General features: G+C 38.3%; 1 protein-coding gene across 1 annotated transcript in view; it reads left to right on the top strand.

Moving 5' to 3' along the window:
• The window catches only part of LOC127657696 (CUB and sushi domain-containing protein 3-like), a 390710-nt gene that overhangs the window by 122906 nt on the left and 247229 nt on the right, over positions 1 to 20575 (top strand). Inside the window, 4 exon segments of the mRNA XM_052146537.1 lie at positions 8442 to 8554; positions 14801 to 14878; positions 19481 to 19568; positions 19783 to 19907. Of these exon segments, the coding sequence (XP_052002497.1) occupies positions 8442 to 8554; positions 14801 to 14878; positions 19481 to 19568; positions 19783 to 19907 (404 nt within the window).

The following is a 20575-nucleotide window of genomic DNA, read 5'->3' as shown; positions in this document are numbered from 1 at the left end:
ATGTACTACACATATTTTTATCCAAAGAAATCTTGGACAAAATATTTGACAATTAATATAACACTGAAAGAGACGGTGCAACTGTCAAAGACGTCCATCTAGACATCCAGACAAACCCAAGGAAACTAATCATGGTCTTGATTACTTGAAAAGTTTAAGTGTAGGTGAGTTTGTTTAGGGTTGGAGCTAAACTCTGCAGGACAGTGGCACTCCAGGAGCAGGGTTCCCCACCCCTGATCTAGAGCATGCTTACATGGGAAAAAAGTAAAACCATGTAGATGAATGCAAAAACGTTTTATTGTGAACTGCCCCTTAGAGTATAGCTGCATATCTAGGCGGTAGACAGCAATAGAGCACATTAAATGGTCAGCACATATATAGTTACCTTAGCGGTTACCAAAGCGCTTTACACTGTGTCTCTCACCCATTCACACACACATTCACACACCAGTGGTGGCAGAGCTGCCATGCAAGGCACTAACCTGCCATTGGGATTAACTTAGGGTTCAGGGTCTTGCCCAAGGACACTTTATTATATTTTATATTACCACATTAGATTTTGGAAAATAGTCTAAAAGTGCATGTTTATGCAGGGAACATGATAGTATGTCCATTATTCAGGCATGGTGATGACCTTGCTTGTTGGTGGCTTCATTGATTCGGTCAAGTCATTTCTGTAAGCGACATGACAAATGAAGCTAAGATTTGCTTGGCCAGAATCAACTTCTCCTCTCTAATATTATGCAAGCCAAACAAACAAATCAATGGTTTTGCTGGTCTTTATATAATTCAGTCATTCTTCCTGTGTATGTTAGAAAGGGCGAAAAATATTGTAAGTTACAAAGCACTCAGATAAAGGAGCAAAACCAAAGCAATTTCTCTCGCTCTTCACTGGTGAAAGGGCTTTCTGTGTTTGGAAACTCATAATTTTGTCTTTGATGGAGCATGCTACAGGACTTAAATGCTACAGACATCTGGGGCCACATTTTCCAAGCATAACATGACATTGTTTCTTGGTCAGTGTTGTTTTTCAGTACATTAAGCTTTAGTAGGGTGTTATTACAATGTTATTCCATGCAACAGTAGAAATATGTCAACCACTGCAGTTGTGCTATACAATTTATACCAATTTAAACCTTTGTACAGATTAAAAAAATTATTGTGTTGTTAACTTTCCAGAAAAAAGTAATGTATCATGAATCATGATATATCCTGTAACTGGGATATAAAATTACTTGTACTGTGAGGTACGATTTTGGTCAGACTAACCCTCAAGCATTAGTAAGGCTCAGATTCTGAGACCATATCTGATGTTATTCAAACCACAAGGTCAGCACTTCATCGTATTTTGGGAATATGGGCTAAATGTGTCTGTTTCTCATCTCGGTATTGTGACTCTTTCTAGGATGAAGACAAATGATGTGTTCTCGCGAGGCTTATGCATCATTTAAAGAGAACCGTTCTCCTGTGTTTCCTCATTTCCCCACACAACCCATTCTGAGAGAAACAAGTGAATGAAGTCTTTTGTATCTGTTCTCTCCTCAGAGATTTTACAAGCTGGCAGTGATTGGGGCTGCCCATTGCATGCAAGATTTGTCCCACTTACTTAAGCCACAGTGACAAACAATGAATAAATAAACCCCACACGCACGCACACGCAGATGCTGATTATGTTGAATGGTGAAAGAAGGTTAAAAGCTGGCAGTGTCATGCATGTCGCCATTATTTTATGATGGTTTCTTTGTGATAACATTACTTTATTGCTTGGATGTGAAGTGCAGCCAAAATCAGGCATTTGATTTTGAAAATAAGGGGCTTTAAAAGTGAGTCGCTTGCCAGATGTTATTTAAAACAAATAGAGGTGGATGCTTTTGCTCTTTCAGCACATTGATCGGATTTGATACAGTGTCACTGCAGTTCTGTGCTAATTTTTTAATAGTGCTTAATAACTGAAGCGCCCACCCGCCTGCCTGCCTCTTGACCATCTATTCATTCGTCTGTCCATCCATCCGTCTGCCTGCCTTTATGTCTGTCTTTCTCTTGACCATCTATCCATCCGTCTGTCCAACCAACCATCCATCCATCTGCCTGCCTTTCTGTCTGTCTGTAAAAAAATATTAAAATCAAGTTAGTTAGTGTTGCTTTTTATCTTTATATTTTGCCATCTCTTTTCTTTCCAATACCCTATTCAGAAAGACAGGGGTAGTTAGATTGAGAAAGAGAGAGAGAAATAATCCATTTCCTGCATGCCATTGGTGCTTGATTTATTTCTGTCTTTATAATTAGAATCTACTTTTATCATATTGTTTGTGCTCTGGGTCAGCACATACTTGGATATGCAAATACTGTTCTCATGGCCATCAAAAATAATATCACAAACATGTTGAATTGACAAGATTATTTATCAAATTATACCACAGTCAAATTATCTTGGAATACAAACAAGACTTTATTGTTCATCTATAACATTAAAAACTAAACTAACACACATAAAACAGGCTGATGAGTGAACTGTAACAAAATTTGAATGGAAACCTGTAACAGAGAAAATTGACCATTATAGATTTATAGGCCAGGCCTTGAGAAACATCAATACTTAATTTATTATACCTCGATTTCCATTCGGGTTACCTGAAGTATTTAAATAAAACACCAGCACTTTCTAGCAAAAGTTTGGAGGTGTACTTGCATTTCGTTGCATTGCTTTGGTTCTTTGGCTCTTTATCTGGGTCCGTAGAAAGGTTGTTTGTTCTCTGTCAATGTTTTTGGATGCTGGATGGTTCGGTTCTGGAATGATAAGCTGGGGCTTTAAAGCGAGGCCTCCTTCAAGGGAGACTCACAAATCCCCATCACATGTGTAAGTCATAGCACAGAGAAGAGGAATTTTCTTGGAACTTTGTGTTCTGAGCTTTCTTGAACTCTACATTGTGCGGAACCTGAGCAGAGGGTAGCCGAAGCAAAGTCCATCGAAGAAGAGCTAAGATAAGTGCAAGAGCCAAGATAGAAGAGAGGTCTGGTTTTTAATGAACCAAAGAGATTGCATGTTACACCGCTCCTTTTCTTCACTGGCTGCACGTATCAAATTCAAGGCTCTGATGCTGGCATACAGAACAGTCACTATGTCTGCTCCAGCATACCTAAAATCATTTCTGCAGATCTATGTTACCACCAAAATCCTGCAGTCGGCTAAAGCAGCGGTTCCCAACCTTGTTCCTGGAGGACCCCCAACACTACATATTTTGGATATCTCCCTAATCAAACACATCTGATTCAACTCATCAGCTCGTTAGTGGAGACTACAAAACTTGAATTGGGTGTGTCAGAAAAGGGAGATATGCAAAATGTGCATATTTCTCTCACAATAAGACTTAAAATCTTATGCAATTTTGCTTGTCAAGTAAATATAGCACTGTGTCAGGACGGAGGGCGGGGCCGGGTCCTGAATCTACACACCTGGTCCCTTATCAGGCTAATCAAGCCTCCGAGAGGGATAAAGGCTGACTGCGGAGGATGGTACGGGAGAGAGAGATCGTTTATGGGCATGTCCGTCGTGTGTGTGTGTTTGTTTTTGTTTAAGTTAATCATTAAAATATTATTTATATCAACAAGCCAGTTCACACCTCCTCCTTTCCATTGAACTACGTTACACTGAAGGAGGAGGGATGCCAGTCGCGGAGTTCTGAACACTGCTGTCCACCCGGGGGAGTGCCGCTGCCATCCACCAGGGGAGGGAGTAGCCCGACCACCCGGACGTGGTGAACGGCTGCCGTCCGCGAGGCGAGTGAGGACTGGACTTCCCAACCGCCTGGAGCGATGGAGCTTCTGCCAGGGGTGGAGGAGTGCCCTGCCATCCCCCAGAAACGCGGAGGGGTCGACAGAAGACCACCGTCCGAGAGGGGAGTAGGGAAGTGACTCCCCAACCACCTGGAGTGGTAGGGCCGCTGCCAGGGGCGGATGAGTGTCCCCAGGAGTCGCCGTGAACGTGGAGGGGCGTTCTTTCTGCAGGGGGTCATGGGTCTGATACCGGTCTGCCTGGGGAGGAGATGCTGTTGTCCGCCTGAGAGGGTGGAGGATTGATCGAGGACCATGCGACGGTGTATCAGAGAACCGGCGAGTTTTTTTTTTTTTTTTCATCTCTCTCTCTCTCAATGCCGCTCCGTATTGGCCTTTTCCCTCTTGTTTAAATTTTACAGAGTTTTTTTGGGGGGTACTACACTGTTACAGGAAGTACCCATCCCCATATTTAATTATTTCTGTTTCCCTCCTCTTGTCCCCTCCCTCGTCCGGGTAGACAGGATGACCTGCCAGCAGAAATCACACCTCTCTCCAGGGAAGGGGGGGGGGGGGGGACGAGGGAGGAATGTGGCAGGGCAGGTCCGGGTCGTGATTCTACACACCATGTCCCTTATCAGGCTAATCAAACCTCCGAGAGTGATAAAGGCCGACTGCCAAGGCCTTTATAAAATTGTAATATTATTCATATCGACAAGCCAGTTCTCGCCTCCTCCTTTCCATTGAACTGCGTTACAAGCATGTTTTAAGAATGTTTAAATATTTTTATTGGAAAATACGACAAAAATTCGTATTTTTCTAAAAATATTTTTTGCAGTGTACTCATACTAAGAGTTAGGGATTTGAACAAACTCCTATCCTTAAGTATTAAACTTTAGTGCATAACTCAACAAGCTTTTTGCTTATAACAAAATATGCAGGAAAATCGCAAAGACTAACATTGTTTCATCAGGTAACATTGACGGAGGGACCCAAGCCAAATCTAGGGACAAGAATATCGTAGAGAAATAGGTCTGGGCTCTTTTGACCTGGAGTATTAAGTAACTCCATGCAACTATCCACAACACATTAGCAACCAACCAGAACACCCTAGTACCCACAAAGCAGAATGCTAAAAACACTTTAAACTCAGTAGTGACCACATATCAATGCCCTGACAACCACCCACATTACCTTAGAAACCACCCAAAAAAAACTAGCAACCACCCAGGATATCCTAGCAACTCCATATCATTGGCTTCTCATTACCCTAACCACTCAGAACAGCTTAGCAACTACAGCACAAAACATGCTCTGGTAACCACCCAAAACAACCTAGCAACCGCCATGAACATCCCAGAAACCGCATATTGTCACGTTGTTACGGTTACTGCTATTTTTTGTTTTATTTTTTGTGAAACTAGCAAATGATACATTGGATCATTGGTGAAGGTTATTGGTTCCGAAGTCTCAGAACTTCTTTTTACTGAAATCATTGACACGTGAAATAACTGGGAGTGTCTTTCGGATCATGTTGAAAATTTGATACAGGTTTTACCAGGCATAAATGGAATCAATTTTCTGTTCTTTTCACATCCATTTTTTAAATGTACAAAATCTCATTTGCCCTTTTCAACATTACAAATTTGACAACTGTTTCAGACTCTAGTATGAGCTTCCTTTTTCTTCAAAAAGCGATTTCACTGCCGGATCTCACTCATCTAATTTCAGACCTGTCTTTCATTGACAGGCATCAAGGCCAAGTGTGCTCAAATTCACTCAAGAGCTTTACTTTGAAAGGAGTCATTCTAGAAATCTATGACGGCTGAAATTGTTTAGCCTTGAAATAGTTGAACTTTACAGTCACACTCGATTGGCTCAAAGTTATGGCCGAGCCCTTGAGGTGTTTGAAAATGAGAGGAAACAACAGATCTGTTGTTAGCGGCTGCTTTTATGTCATTTACATCTCAGTAAATAGCACTGTGATTTATAAAGGTCACATTTTATGGCATGTTAACTCTCAAATACTGCCTGCTTTAGGATGGGCTTACTAGTGCTCTTTTCCAACTCACTGTATCTTGTAAAAAGTAAAATTATGGTACCATGGTAAAGTGATGGTAAAGAAATGGTAATACCACAGTACTTACAAAGAATTCCATAAAATTACTGTGGTACATATCCAAAAACAGGGTATTAAAATGTATTATGATCAAAAAAGCCCCCATAGTATTACAATGACAACTTGCAAAATGTAAAGTAAAATAAATATATATATATAAACTTTTGGATTACCATGGTGCTATCCTAAAAGCTGGTGTACCAGGCTAATGTCCAAAATACCTCTAGGTCTACCTGGATGGTATATATAAACTCAAAGTATTACCATGGTGCACATCACAAAAACGTATTATTGCCATGGTAACTTGTTTGAGAAACGTCATGGTTACTAATGTAACCTCTGTTCCCTGATGGAGGGAACGAGTCATTGTGTCGATGAGTTGACACTATGGGGAGTTCACTCTTGGGAGCCCAGACATCTCTGATCTTTGAGAAAAGGCCAATGAGAATTGGCGTGTGGAATTTCCATGCCACTCCCCCATATATACGGGTATAAAAGGAGTGCCGCTTGCATACACACACACTTAGGTTTTGCACCGAGTGAAAGACCCGGCCATTTTAGCGGTTGGTTCAGTGTTGTGGCAAGAGGGACACAACGTCTCGTTCCCTCCATCAGGGAATGGAGGTTACATCAGTAAACATGATGTTCCCTATCTGTCAATGACTCGACATTGTGTCGACGACTGTTACGCAGACTGGTGGTGCGATACGGGCAGAACTCTGTGTGCCTTGTAGCTAGCGCAGCAAGCCGTCGCATAACTACCCCCAACACAGTGGCAGGCATGAAGCGATCCCCTACACCTTGGGGAGCGGCTAACTTCTCAGAAGTTTAAGGATTGGCTGGCCCAGCCGTAGCCTTCTCTCTATTCCCCCAAGAAAAGGAATTAAATCGTTCAGCTGGGGGCCATATAAGTTCCATGTTGGGGGGTGTCCCTCCAAAGAGGAGGACACAGCAGGATCCACACATGGCCCCGAGGGGGTGCTTCTAAGTGGAATACAACACACAGTCTTACCGGGTCGAATCGGAAGCACGTCGTGTGGAGTGGCGCTGAGGAGGGGAGGAGTTACTGCAAACACTGTGACCAAGGACAGAGGGCCCTCTGCCCAAGGAAGATGCGGTTTACCATTGGGGAAACCTTTTTGTGGAATATACATCACACGGGATACACATCATAATGACAAAGAGAACCGGTGGCTGGTGGTCGTGATAACGACGGCCGGGGAGACCGGAATTATAGCCCAGGGAATGAGGAAACTGCTCTTTTATTGAGAATGTGGGGTCAGGGTCAGTGTGTAAACCTCACTCCCCTGGCCTCAAGAGGCACTCTAGCTATGGACACTAGAGGCTGTAACCTTTATCCTCCTTGTTAGCATGCCCACCTCTCATACTGGAGACGCTTGAGTCCTGTTCGAGTCCCTTTCGGAGCGGGTCGAACAGGACCGGTTACACATGTCCAAAACAATATAGTTGTACCATGGTACTTTTTTGGTAATTTTACTTAGTAAGAACATTTTCTGGAGAATATTGTGAACACAGAATGATAATTATGTTTGTAAACTGTGTTAACCAACAAAAGTTAAGAATGTCAAGTTAAGTATGTGATATTAATGATTTTAAAGTGCTCTTAAAAAATTATTATATTACATTTGTTCATATTTTTTTTGTCAGTATACTGTCAGTAAATCAATACTTGAGGGAAAAATATCAAAAGATTGTTTTGAGTGTGTAGGAGAAACCTGCTTACAGCAGCAAACACTCACTTAAAGAGGTGTTGCGTAAGAGGGCAGAGCTCACAAACGCTTCCCACATAATAATTTTTTATATATTATTTATTTTTGCTCTTTTTTTTATTAAAGCCCTCTCAGCAGATAAGTTTAGCAGCCATCAGTATTATTTTACCCAGAGAATTTTGGTTTTCTTTTTCCTCAGAGGTTGCTACCTCAAAGTGTTGGAGAATCCATCTCCGTTATATTTTTCCTATACATATATACACACACACACACACACACACACAAACACACACACACACACATATATATAGTTTGCTAGATTTACTCTGTGTCATCCAACTCTCTGAAAAGGATCCATCTTCACTTCAGTTTAAATGGGTAGGATAATGACATAATCCAGTGGTATGATGTCTTCCAAAGAACAAAATAACAAATACTATTCTATAAAATCTGTAGTGTATATTTGTCCTTGACTTTACACAACCATTTAGAAAAAGTTCAATGATAATTTCCGGAATTGTAAATTTATCACAAGTTTAGTGGTTGCGGCCACTAAATATAAGAATGCATTTTCCAGAAATGGTCTTGGTGCTTATATACTCCTTTGCACAAAAGACCAGAAGTATTCCTTTCACACAAGATCCTCTTCGTAAAATTCTCAAATCATTCTGGATAACATGGATCGTCATGTTTTGCACAAACTTTGGAGTCCATTAAAGCAAAAGAGACACATATCAATTAACAAGAAGTTCTGAAAGTAAAGTTTATTCATCATGATAACTGAGGGCACCTTTAAACATTTCTGTGCATCTTCATTACAGGTTATCAGGAATAAATATTCCTGTGCCCATAGTAAGCAACGAGAACTGGTTACGGCTTCATTTCGTAACAGACAACAGTCATCGACATAAAGGATTCAGCGCTCAGTATCAAGGTACATTTTAAATTGATATTGGTATAAACATGGCATGATTCACATTGTTTCCTGGTTTCTAGGTCTACTTATTGATTAAGGCAAATCTTTGTTTATTTTTTAGTAAACAAGAGTTTTAATATCTGATGAGATGAGTGACTCTTTCAGTCCAAAATTAAACAAACAAATACAAAAAAAAGTAATTAAAAGAAGTTGAAGATTAAGGAAAATTAAGCCTATTTTGGACCATTATGATATTTTGCATTTGGACATTATTTTCATGAAAATTAAGCATATTTCCCCCCCAAAAATTTAATTACCGCAATACCTTCGGCATCTTTTGTAATTCTAATTAATCTCAATTTGGTAATACTTTTCAATAAGGACCCATTTACTAACATTAGTTAACAAAATTTGTTAAACTAACAATGAACAGTGCTTTGACATCATTTATTAATCCTAGTCACTGTTCATTTCAACATATACTAATAAATTTGTTTTGTTATTAACATTTGTATTCTAACAAAGACTAGAATAGTTTAAACAACATAATTATACATACGGAATCAACTTTATACCCTTTAAGTCTCATTAAAATACTTTAAGACCAAGCCTATACAATCTAGAGGGGGTCCAATAGACTCAATTGCATCAGACGCATCCTTGCATCTCTAGATATAGACTTGATGTTTTTTTTTAAATCCTAGTCCACAGTTCCTCATCCAAGACCAAGCATACATCTTTCTCCCATAATCTCTTAAGAGAAGTTGAAGCTCTGTCCCCCAGATTCTGAATTAGCAGGCAGTAATACACTGATGCCTCATGACCTTTTCCAAAAGCAGTAATCACCACTTCCAGGGTATCTGCTGCTTTAGGAGGGTGTAAGTTACTCCCAACAATAGTACAGAGCAGATGGCGTAGCTGTAAATACCTAAAGAACTGCGATCTGGGAATCCTAAAATGTTGAACCATATTTTCAAAGGATCTCAACACTCAACTCTCATATAAGTCACCAAGCATATTAATCTCCCTCAAAATACACTGTGACCAGAAGAAAGGGGATTTATTAATAAGTAATTTTTGGTTCATCCATATGCTCGAGGCCACATTTAAATAAATGTCAGAATTAAACACTCTGGACACATCTGTCCATACTGAGTGCAAATGCGAGATAATAGGGTGCAACTTAACCTCTCCGGTCAGTTTGATAGAAAGTTTGATATTGGCAAGAACTTCCTGTTCAATACAAAATCAGGGAGGGGCTCTCTCAGGTGGAAGCGACCAATGATCCAAATGTTATTGAATGCATAATAATAAAACAAAATCTTGGGTAGGCCTAGCCCACTTTTGTCAATCGGCCTATGCAGTTTACTGAAAAATAATCGGGGACGTTTACCACTGTTTACCAAATGAAGGACTTCGCAATGCTATCAAATTTCTTGAAATAAGAGAGGGGGACATCTATAGGGAGAGACAGTAGAAGGTAATTGAATTTTGGAATACAATTAATTTTAAGAACCTTCCTTATCATAGATAAATGTAATGAAGCCCACCTGCCCACATCGCTCAAAAACCTTTTTATTAAAGGGTCAAAATTAACTCTAACTAAACCATGCAAATTTGTTGGGAATAAAATACTCAAATACTTAATGCCCTGTTTGGGCCTCTAGAAGGCACCCAGCTGAAAAGCTGTTAACGGGCAGTATGCTGTCAGAGCCAAAGCTTCAGATTTAGACCAACTCTTTATCTTGAGAACTTTAAAAAGGAGTTAATAATTCTGTGGAGGCAAGGCATAGATCTAATGGGGCAGGAGATGAACAAATGAAATATTATCTGCATTAAGCATAAGCTTATGTGCCACACCTCCTGGAAAGCCATCCTCCTTTCTTATTGTGACTGCTAATGGTTCCAGCGCAAGACAGAACTATAATGGGGAAAGTATACGTGGAACTATAGAGATCATGAAGCATTATTATCATTGGCTGAGGTAAATATTTCACCTCCAACAGATTTCACTGAGGGAATGGTAGAAAAAGACGCTCTCTGTTTAATATATCTAGCCAAAAGCTTCCCTGCTTTGTCCCCCGACTCAAAATATGACTGTCTTGAAATGAATAGCCAAAACACCTCCTTCCGTAACAAAATAGTGTTATATCTGTATTTCAATCGGTTCAATTCTCTGAGGCCATCAGACGACATTTGGCGTTTCAGCCTCAGCACTTTTAATATTTTCTTCAAAATCTATGAGTTACCGTGTTTTGGATTTTTTGATGAACGAGGCATACTGTATGATCTGACCCCTAAGTACCACCTTAAGTGTCTCCCAAGCCACACCCACAGAAGATACTGAGGTCCAGTTGGTCTCCATATAGACATTGATTTCAGCCTTTAATATTTTACAAAAGGCATACATTAAAATGCCAACTAGAAGATTTTCTTTTCCATTTGTGGCAACAGATCTGAGACTAAGATGTTTCCAATTGAACAAATCAACAGCTAATGAAATGAGGGACTTAGACATATAAAAAAATCTATTCTAAAATAAATCGTATGGACTAATCGACCCTACCAGATTGGTTCAAAAGTCTCCAAATATCTGTAAGACCAAAATGTGTACACATCCTGTGAAGCATCAGTGTTGCTCTAGGGGGCTTACACACTTTTGCTTCACTAAAGTCCACTGAATCCATCAAAAGATTAAAGTCTCCTCCCGATATTATATCTTGAGTGGTGCCAGTTGCTTGCAACATCCCTTCAAGATATAAAGATATAAAAAAGCCCTGATCTTCAGCATTAGGGATGTAAATATTAGCCAAAATCAACCATTGCCTGTGAATTTCAGCTAAAACAATAATGACTCTTCCTAATTTATTTTTAATCTGTTTGAGACAATTGAATTGTAGATGCTTATTTATCAGTGTAATGACTCCCCTACTCTTAAGACAGCACTAAAGAAAACATGTCCACCCCATATATTCACTAATTTTTCAGCTTCCTGTGGGAAAGACACATTTCTTGAAGAAACACTATATCATATTTCTTACGTTTAAGAAAATAAATAACCTTTCTTCTTTTTATGGGGTGCCCTAACCCATGACATATTATTAAAATAGATTGTGTCAAATATAAATTATAAAGACCACATTCCAACATTAGAGCATCAAACAAACCCTGAACTTCCCTAAGAACAAAAAAAAAAAAAACTGAAAAGCGTGCACATTAACCCCGTGCACAACATTGCCAACCGGCATCCATTCCTCTAAACTCAAACAGTCAATGTACTCTTACGAGAGCCCCCATGAAAAATTTGCTGTCGGATTGCTCATGTCCGGTGATTCTATAAAAATTTTGTGGGACAGAATTACACAACAGAAAATAATCTATAAATCAAACTCCAGCCAATTGGTGGGATAAACACAGAGACGTGTAGATTCATCCACATAACTGATCTGAAAGCCCATTCAGTTTCCTCAGGCAGTCAAATGAATGTTCAGTGAGCCAGCTGTTTCATGAGTGTAACACATTCCCTAATCACTCTATTGATTGCAAGAAATATTCCACAAAACAAACTGCATCCAATAGGAGGCACAAGCACACAGAACATACAGATTCATCCAAATACTGTCCCGAAGGAGTGTTATTCCACAAAACATACTCCAGCCGCTAGGCGGAACCAGCACAAAGAGAAACAAAGAAAGTGCCCGGCTTCCTCGGACGGTCAATTGAATTTTCAGTGAGTCAGGTCCACTCAGCTGCATCTCCAATGACTTACTCAGTCCATTAACTTTATGAAGGACAATGCTTGCTGTGGGTGTACAAATATTTTTTTACCATCTATCCATCGTTAGCATCTACTCTCAATTTGGCTGCGAACATTAGTGCAAAAGCAACCTTCCGTTGATATAAGAGTTTCTTTCATTTTTTGAATCAATCACCTTTCTCTCTTCGCAAATTCACAAAGTCTGGGAAAACAAAAATGCTGTGGTTCTTCCGAGAATGTCTTCCTTTACTCCTTGCCTCATAAATGATCTCATAAATTTGTCCAGAATTGATCGGGGCCTGTCTCCCTCAGCAGATCTCTGAGCCAGGACAATGTGAGCTCGCTCAATTTCTAGATTATGGCCTGTAATGTTGAGCAGACTCGGGAAGAGCTCCTCTAGGAATTTCACCATATCTCTGTCTTCTTCGTTCTCAGGAATTTCAACAATTCGGACGATGTTTCTCCAATTACGATTCTCAAAGTTGTGTTCCAAATCTATCTTGGTTGATAGTGGATAAGCAGATAATTACCTCTCCGATGACTCCAGATAATCAATGCGTTTATTGACGTCCCCCATTCTTGTAACCAACTCTTTTAGAATTTAGTCTCCATGGCAGTAATAGATTGACATATTACAGCAAGATCCTCCAAGTCAGTTCTGAACTTCGCCAGCATTGCCTACATGCTCGACAGCAGATGCTGAATCTTTCCTGCCGCACCGTCCGAATTGAGTCCCTGGTCTGAGGCCCTGTCTGGGGTATCAGCTTGAGCACATAAGTGTCTCCAGAGCCCGAGGAGTTTGACTTCTTTCACATATTGTCTTCATTGAACAGATCTGGAACATGGTGTATCGAATCTCTCTGGTTTATGACACAAAAAGTATTAAAAATTAGAAAAGTGAACAGAGCTCGCCGTTCACACGTCCGACCCTCGCATGGCGCCACGCGACACAATAATACATTTTTAAAACAAATTTAGTATGTTAACATTAGTTAATGCATTATGGAATAACATGAACTAATTGTATTTTTATTTACTAACATTAACAAAGATTGATCAATTCTTTAAAAAACATTTTGTTAATTGTTTGTTCATGATAACTAATGCATTAACTAATGCTATCAAATGGAAACTTATTGTAAATTATAACCGGTAATTTTCATAAGATTTTTGTTACTGTACTAGGCAGAACAACAAATACTACCAGGATGGTTTATTTTTTTTTATTTGCTTATTGTAATGAGAAAAATATATTTTACCATGACAGAAATGATGATCTGAAAAATGTGCTTAATTTTCATGAAAAGCCAAGTCCTAAAAATAGCTTCATTTTCTTTTTGTAAAAATTGCATAATGTCTTGTTTTTTTTTTGCTTTTGGGGTGGAATATGACTCGAACATGTTGGACACCTTATTACTTTAAGTAATTATTAGCAGGCTGCACTATGAGAAAATAATAACCTTGTGCATTTCATTCAGCAAAAAATTATGTAAAATTACTTGATTTCTTATATTGTGGAAATTAATGTCCACAAGCTATTTTTTATTAATTTATGATATTTTTAAATACTGCACATGACTTGGAAAGGAACCATATTTTTTACTAATTGTTGTTAAATTAATTAACATTAAGTTGTTTTGTACTTATTTAACATTGTCACACATATCTGTGGCAAACACATGCAAAATTTTAAATCTAAGCTACACACAGAGTAATATCCTGACTGATTGTATTTGTGTCACGAACCCCGCTCCCTCGCTCCGCCCCCTCGAGCTCCCACGCTCGACCCCCCCCTCGAGCTCGCACGCTCTTTTTGCTCGCTCAAGCCCTCACGCCCACTTTGCTCCTACTCGCTCACATGCTCGTAGGCAATCTCCCTTCCTTGAGTTTCTCACGCGTTTCCAATCCCCCAGTACATTATGACCACCTGCACTCGCGTCATCTGCACTCCTGCACATTAGTTTCACCTGCACTCGTCTCATCACCTGTCATGGTTTACACCTGCACTCGCCCCTATATATATCACTACCCTTTCGTCTCACGGTTGTTGGTTATTGTATTTAGTTTCCCGTGTCTTTGCCCCCCGCTAGTCTCGTCTAGTTTTGACCTCCTCTCGTTCACCTCTTAGCTTGCCAGCTCCCTTGTTCCCCTGTCTTTTGCTCCCACTAGTCTCGTCATTTTCTTCTTGATTCCCGGCTTTCGAGCTCCCTTGTTCCCCTGTCTTTTGCTCCCTCTAGTCCCGTCTCGCTGATTCTAATTACCCCGGCTTTGACCCCCTATGCTCTCGTTGACCACTCTCTCCTGGATTTGCCCCTTTACCCTATCTTGATTCCCCGGCTTCGATTTAACGCTCACCCTGACCATTCTTCACTGGATTTGCCCTGTTTTTGTACTGTTGCCTGCTTTGTTGGAATAAAGCAGTTTTCTCCGACATTGTGACTGTCTCGTCTTGTGTTTGTGTGTGCGGGTTACAATTTGTTATATATGTGTGTTTTGTTCCTGAACAGTGAAAAGATCTGGAGATTTTAAATCAAGGGGAGTGAAGTTATTACCTGGAAAAGACAACACAAGTAAATTCTCAATAAGTAAGTCTGTTTTTCTTTCTCTGAAATATAATGTTACACATCAAATTACCAGGTCAGAATGAATGATAAAGATTCAAATTGTTTTGACAATAGCATATAACAGTAAGTGTATCACATGATAAAACCACGGTTCTTAGATCTCTTCCATGGTATGAGTGGGTGGTATGATCAAAATCTACATAACGATAAAGGTATACTGTATTTCACAATATAGTTATTTTTGTTGAAAGTTCATGAAAACATCAACACACAAATGTATTTCATGTGTGATTTTTCTTTGCAACCAAAACAACCAAGGTTTACCAAATACATATTTTTCAGTGTTATCAAATGTAAATAACGTTAAGCGGCCCTGTCCACTGATAGCCTTACAACTTCATGTTTCAATCGGAAATATGTCAAAATATGACAAGCAATTTCAGGGGGTGATGCAGATCTGCTTTCCAGTGCGAAGCATGTCATGCATAATTATATTTGTTAATAGTGTTGCTCTAATGTCGTAAATGCTCTTTACTAGTTAATTCCTTTCAAATGTGAATTCCTGTTAATTGTTCTAATATTCATCAAATGTTATTCCACTTGGTCTTTTGCATCTACAAAGTCTTCAAAGCATATGATTCATAAAGCATGAACAATGCTGCATATTTGTGATCCTCTCACTTGCCATTTAGCAACCGGATCAAAGGAAATTAGAGCATCCGGCGCAACAGAAATCTGCATTTTGATTAATGGAGCTAAGCTGACTTGTGGGTCCCTTACCCACAGAAGCCCCTCGGAAAAGAATGTCAAATCTGCAAGGCGGGCGGCTGCCCTTGTGCAGGCTCGGGAGGAAACACAGTTGGTTGGTATTCTCTCTGATTGAGTCTTAATTACTCAACTGAGACTGCTATCCAATCCAACTACCCAGCTCATACATGAGAGCAAGTGGGAGATTCCTGATCGCTATCTATTGAAATGATTTGTACACAGCAAAAGCATGCAAGTACTTTTTACTTACTGAACACAATGATTCATTTTGCCTCAACAATGGAGCTTTCAAACACTTAATTACAACTGGATATAATTTTTAGTAACCTCTATTTCACAGTGCCTGCATCGCATTTTCCAAATTATGAATTACGAATGTCTTATTTAGCACCACAGGACCCTGCCAAACATCCCTATTTAAAAGGTTCCCTTAAATTACCAGCATAACTTTGTTTCCTGCACTAATTATCATGTGCTAACTAGGGCTTAGGCGACTACACAGTGTTGAAAGGCAAGTCGGTGTTTTCCTTAAATGGAAATGACATCATGTGCAGCATCAGCAGTCTGCAGCCAGAGCAGCTGAGATGATGCGGGTGAGAAACACATATAAAGTGTGCATGTAGGGTTGGAAACCGAAAACCAGATCTTATTCAAAACATTCCTGACGCTTGTTGAAATTGACGGGTCCTTAAACAAGCCCTCATAATAAATCTCCAACTGATTGGCAAATTGACTTGTGAAATGGATTGCCGTGAACTGTGTGCCAATGATTGACTTATGATCAATAATATGGTAGTAAACAATACATTTGTATTCTAAAGCCGCTTTTTTGTATTGTCTTATCAATGATTAACTCTTCTTCCACAAGAATGTTATGCATTTTAAATATCTGAATATATATATATATATATATATATATGTTTTTTTTGTAATGTTTTTTATATATATAATTTTTTCCCGATTAATTAATCAGGACATCGTGTAATTAATTAGCGATTGACAGCCCTAATAAATATATAAAAATACAGGAAAGTATCAACTAGGGGTAGAAATAATGGGTTAGTCATGCCAAAGCCTAGTGTTACTTTAACATGTGGTGGACCTATATGGGTTTTTAAACAACTGATGCAAATTATAATATCTAGAGCATTTATTTTTGTGCACACTTCTGAAAATACTTTCATTCTGCATTAGTCTAATTTACTATAATTTTTTTCATAACAAAATTATATTTTCAGTATGACAATTTGTTTTGTCATAGATTTTATATTTAGAATATCTATCTATATATATATATATATATGTATATAATATCTATCTATAGCTATCTCTCTCTCTATATATATATTAAAAAAAATATATTTATTTATTTATTTTTTAACCAGTAAATATAACTCACTGTGATTAAGAATCTCTTTTTACAGAAGACAGGCATCCGCATATGTTTACAGTCTTAAATAACATTTAAAGATATAAATACAAATACATTCTTAAAGAAGTTAAAAGAGAAAAAAATATTTAAAAACATTTACATATTGATTTAAAAATTTCTAAAATTCTTGAATAAGATATTTAATAATACACACTAGCCTTTTTTATCTTTAAATCATTTTGTAGAGCGTTCGAGTCACAGGGGCAGCATACCGAAAAGCTTGTTTCCCTAATTCTGTTCAAACAAATGGAACCAAAGGGATATAGAAATTCTGAGAGTGTAAGGAATACTTCACAGCAATTTTCTGTTTGGTAAGAGAATGGAAATATGATAGCAATAAGCCCAAAATTGATTTATAAATTAACAGATTCCAATGCTTTAGTCTACATGTGGACAGCGAGTGCCAAGTGTCCCTCTTACACAACTCACAATGTTACAATTTGTTATAAATCTAAGTGCACCATGATAAATAGTGTCTAAATAGTTCTATAGAACAAACCTAGCTTTACCTTGAGTTTTGTCCCTAAATGATTTACACAAGGCTTAAAAGATAATGATTCATCAAGTATAAAACCAAGATATTTATATTCAGATACAGATTCTGTTGTAGTACCCTGCAAAGTGTGAAGAGATGCTAGATATGTTGTGATTTATTTAAGTTTTAGAAAAATATGGCTTTAGATTTATCAGCATTTAAAACATTTAAAGAAGTTTTAAGCTATAAAGCCTTTATTGCACAACATTAAATGCAGACTGTAGCTGACACACAGATTGATGTATAGTGGGAGTACAACAATAAATAACAGTGTGGTTGGCATAGAAATGAAAACTACAATTTATAATATCAAATTCATGGCAGTTAATATAAATAAGTAGTAGCCCCAGAACAGACCCCTGCGGAACACCCTTGGTGATCTGTAAAGGTACAGATGAGTAACCCTCTGTTTGCACCAATTGTGTTCTGTCATTTGAATAGTTTGCAGTTTATAGTTTTACTAAGATATAGTGTTATCGGATAGCCCTATATATTTAAGTCTCAATATTTCATGATTGACAGCATCGAAGGCTTTAGATAAATCGATAAATGTGATGCATAACGATGTCCTTTATCAAGGGGTTCGATGATGTCATTCAAGACCTTCATAGCAGCTGTCGTGGTACTGTGTTATTTCCTAAAGCCTGACTGGTTAACAGATCAAATATTATATTCAGATAAATACACAGACAATTGTTCATTGTTAGGAGTTTCTAAAAACCTTTGAAAAGAACGCAGAGTTTAGAAATGGGTCTATAGTTATCCAATTTAGTAGAATCACCACCTTTTAACAAAGGAATAACAATGACAGATTTCCACATCTTTGTGATTTCAATTGAGTGTAAGGAAAGATTTAAGATATATGTTAATGGAGGAGAAATAAAGTCAGCTGCTACTTTTATAAATAAAAGTTTATAAATTTATCTGGACAAGCTGACTTATTGTATTCAGTCATTTGAGAGCTGTTTGAACCTCATGGATTGTAAACTGTTGATAACTAAAATTAAGATTCATTAGACATCTCTTTCCATAGTCAATATCAGATTTCATATCCGTTATTTGAAGTGCTTATTAAAACAATCAAGTATTTGTGCCTTATCCAACATTTTGGTGAGGTTGTTCATTATACATGGAGGAAGCACTGCAGTCTTTTAAGTGCAAGATAAGGAATCAATATTTTTCAATAATGTCATTGGTTTATTTAACTTCAGCATTGTTTCAGTAAGTATTCAGAAATATTCAGCTTTAGCTCTTTTAATCACTACTGTACATTTATTTCTAAAATATAGCCAATCTGACTGAAGATCAGAGCACCTAGCCCTGGCCCATGCAACATCACGCTCATAAGCAAATTAGATAATGTTGATGAGAACCAGGGATTGTCCCGACCTTTAACTTTATATTTTTTAAATGGAGCATGTTTATTGATAGCGGTAGTAAAACCATCATAAAAATATTTCCAGGCACACTCAACATCTGGGATCAGAAATTTCTTCTTCCAATCAAACCAAGCAAGATCATGAAAAAAGCCTTATTCACTAAATTGAGACATGCATCATCTAAATATAATAAAAAAATATATATTTTGGGTAACTTTGCGTCTCTAAGTGTAGAGACAGCACAATGGTCACTAATATCATGTGCATAAACAGATGTTGTTCAATAATTATGCGGAGTATTTGTAAAAATAAGATCAATATGTGATGATTTTTCTGGATTTTTTTAAGTTAAGGTTCTTTACCATTTTTTTTTTTTATGGAAAATAACACAAATTCTGATTAAGAAAGTGAGTGTAAGCAGTGTTTAAATTGCATTATGTTGAGCATGATTACAGGTTATGGAGTACTAGGTTGGCTTACTTCTCCATATGCTCTCTATGCTCCTGTAGTGAATGAGGGAATGGTCAAACAGGTCTCCAATTTCTGCCCTGACCCTGGGGAACCGGAAAATGGCAAGCGAATTGGCGTTGATTTCAGGTAGGCCTCTGCTTTGTGTCTGCCCAGACAGACTGCCCACGCCAGACAGGGTTATTTCCATAGCTGTGAAATCCCTGATTATATTCCTCGACTGACATTTGCTCTGACATGAAGCACCGGCACGCAGAGCTGATCAATCTGTTGGCACACGAGGGAGGGATCGGTGAGAATTTGCTCATTGATTCTCTGGTTTGTGTGTTTGCTTTCTCGGCAGCATCGGTGCAACTGTGCATTTCACCTGTGATGGAGACCATGTGCTTCAGGGATCCAAGAGTATAACATGCCAAAGGGTGGCGGAAGTGTTTGCGGCATGGAGCGACCACAGGCCCGTGTGTAAAGGTTAGATTATCACTGTCAATAAACGTTCTGATTGGGATTAGACTAACTATCAGTGTTACTGATGTACCGTAATCCCTAAAGTCAATATAAATTGATTACACGTGCTGATTAGACGATATCATACCAGCTCAGTTTTAAAGGAACAGTTCACCCAAATCTAAAATGTTGTCAATTACTCACCCTGATGTTGTTCCAATCCTAATCATATCATTTTCTTCAATGAAAAGAGATTTTTAGGAAAAATGTCCAAGCTGCTAATGTCTGCTGAATGAAAGTGGATGAGGATTTGTACTGTCAAGCTCCAAAATGGATAATAAAAGTAGTCCATATGACTTTTGCACTCTATGCCAACTCTTTTGAAACCATAAAGTAGTTTTGTGTGATTAACATACCAAAATTTAAGTAATTGTTCTCAATGTTCTTATAATTCTCATCTCAAATCATGATCTATCTGTCTATCTGTCTGTCTGTCTGTCGGTCGGTCGGTCTAACTGTTTGTCTGTCCTATGTTTCTGTCTGTCTGTCTGTCTGTCTGTCCTATCTGTCTGTCTATCTATCTAACTATCTATTTGTCTGTCTGTCTGTCCTATCTGTCTATCTATCTATCTGTCTATCTGTCTATCTATCTATCTATCTATCTATCTATCTATCTATCTATCTATCTATCT

The sequence above is a fragment of the Xyrauchen texanus genome, chromosome 17 (assembly GCF_025860055.1).
Source record: "Xyrauchen texanus isolate HMW12.3.18 chromosome 17, RBS_HiC_50CHRs, whole genome shotgun sequence".
Lineage (NCBI taxonomy): Eukaryota > Metazoa > Chordata > Actinopteri > Cypriniformes > Catostomidae > Xyrauchen > Xyrauchen texanus.
The sequence above is the reverse complement of the archived record's forward strand: the minus strand, read 5'-3'. Positions and strand labels throughout refer to the sequence as shown.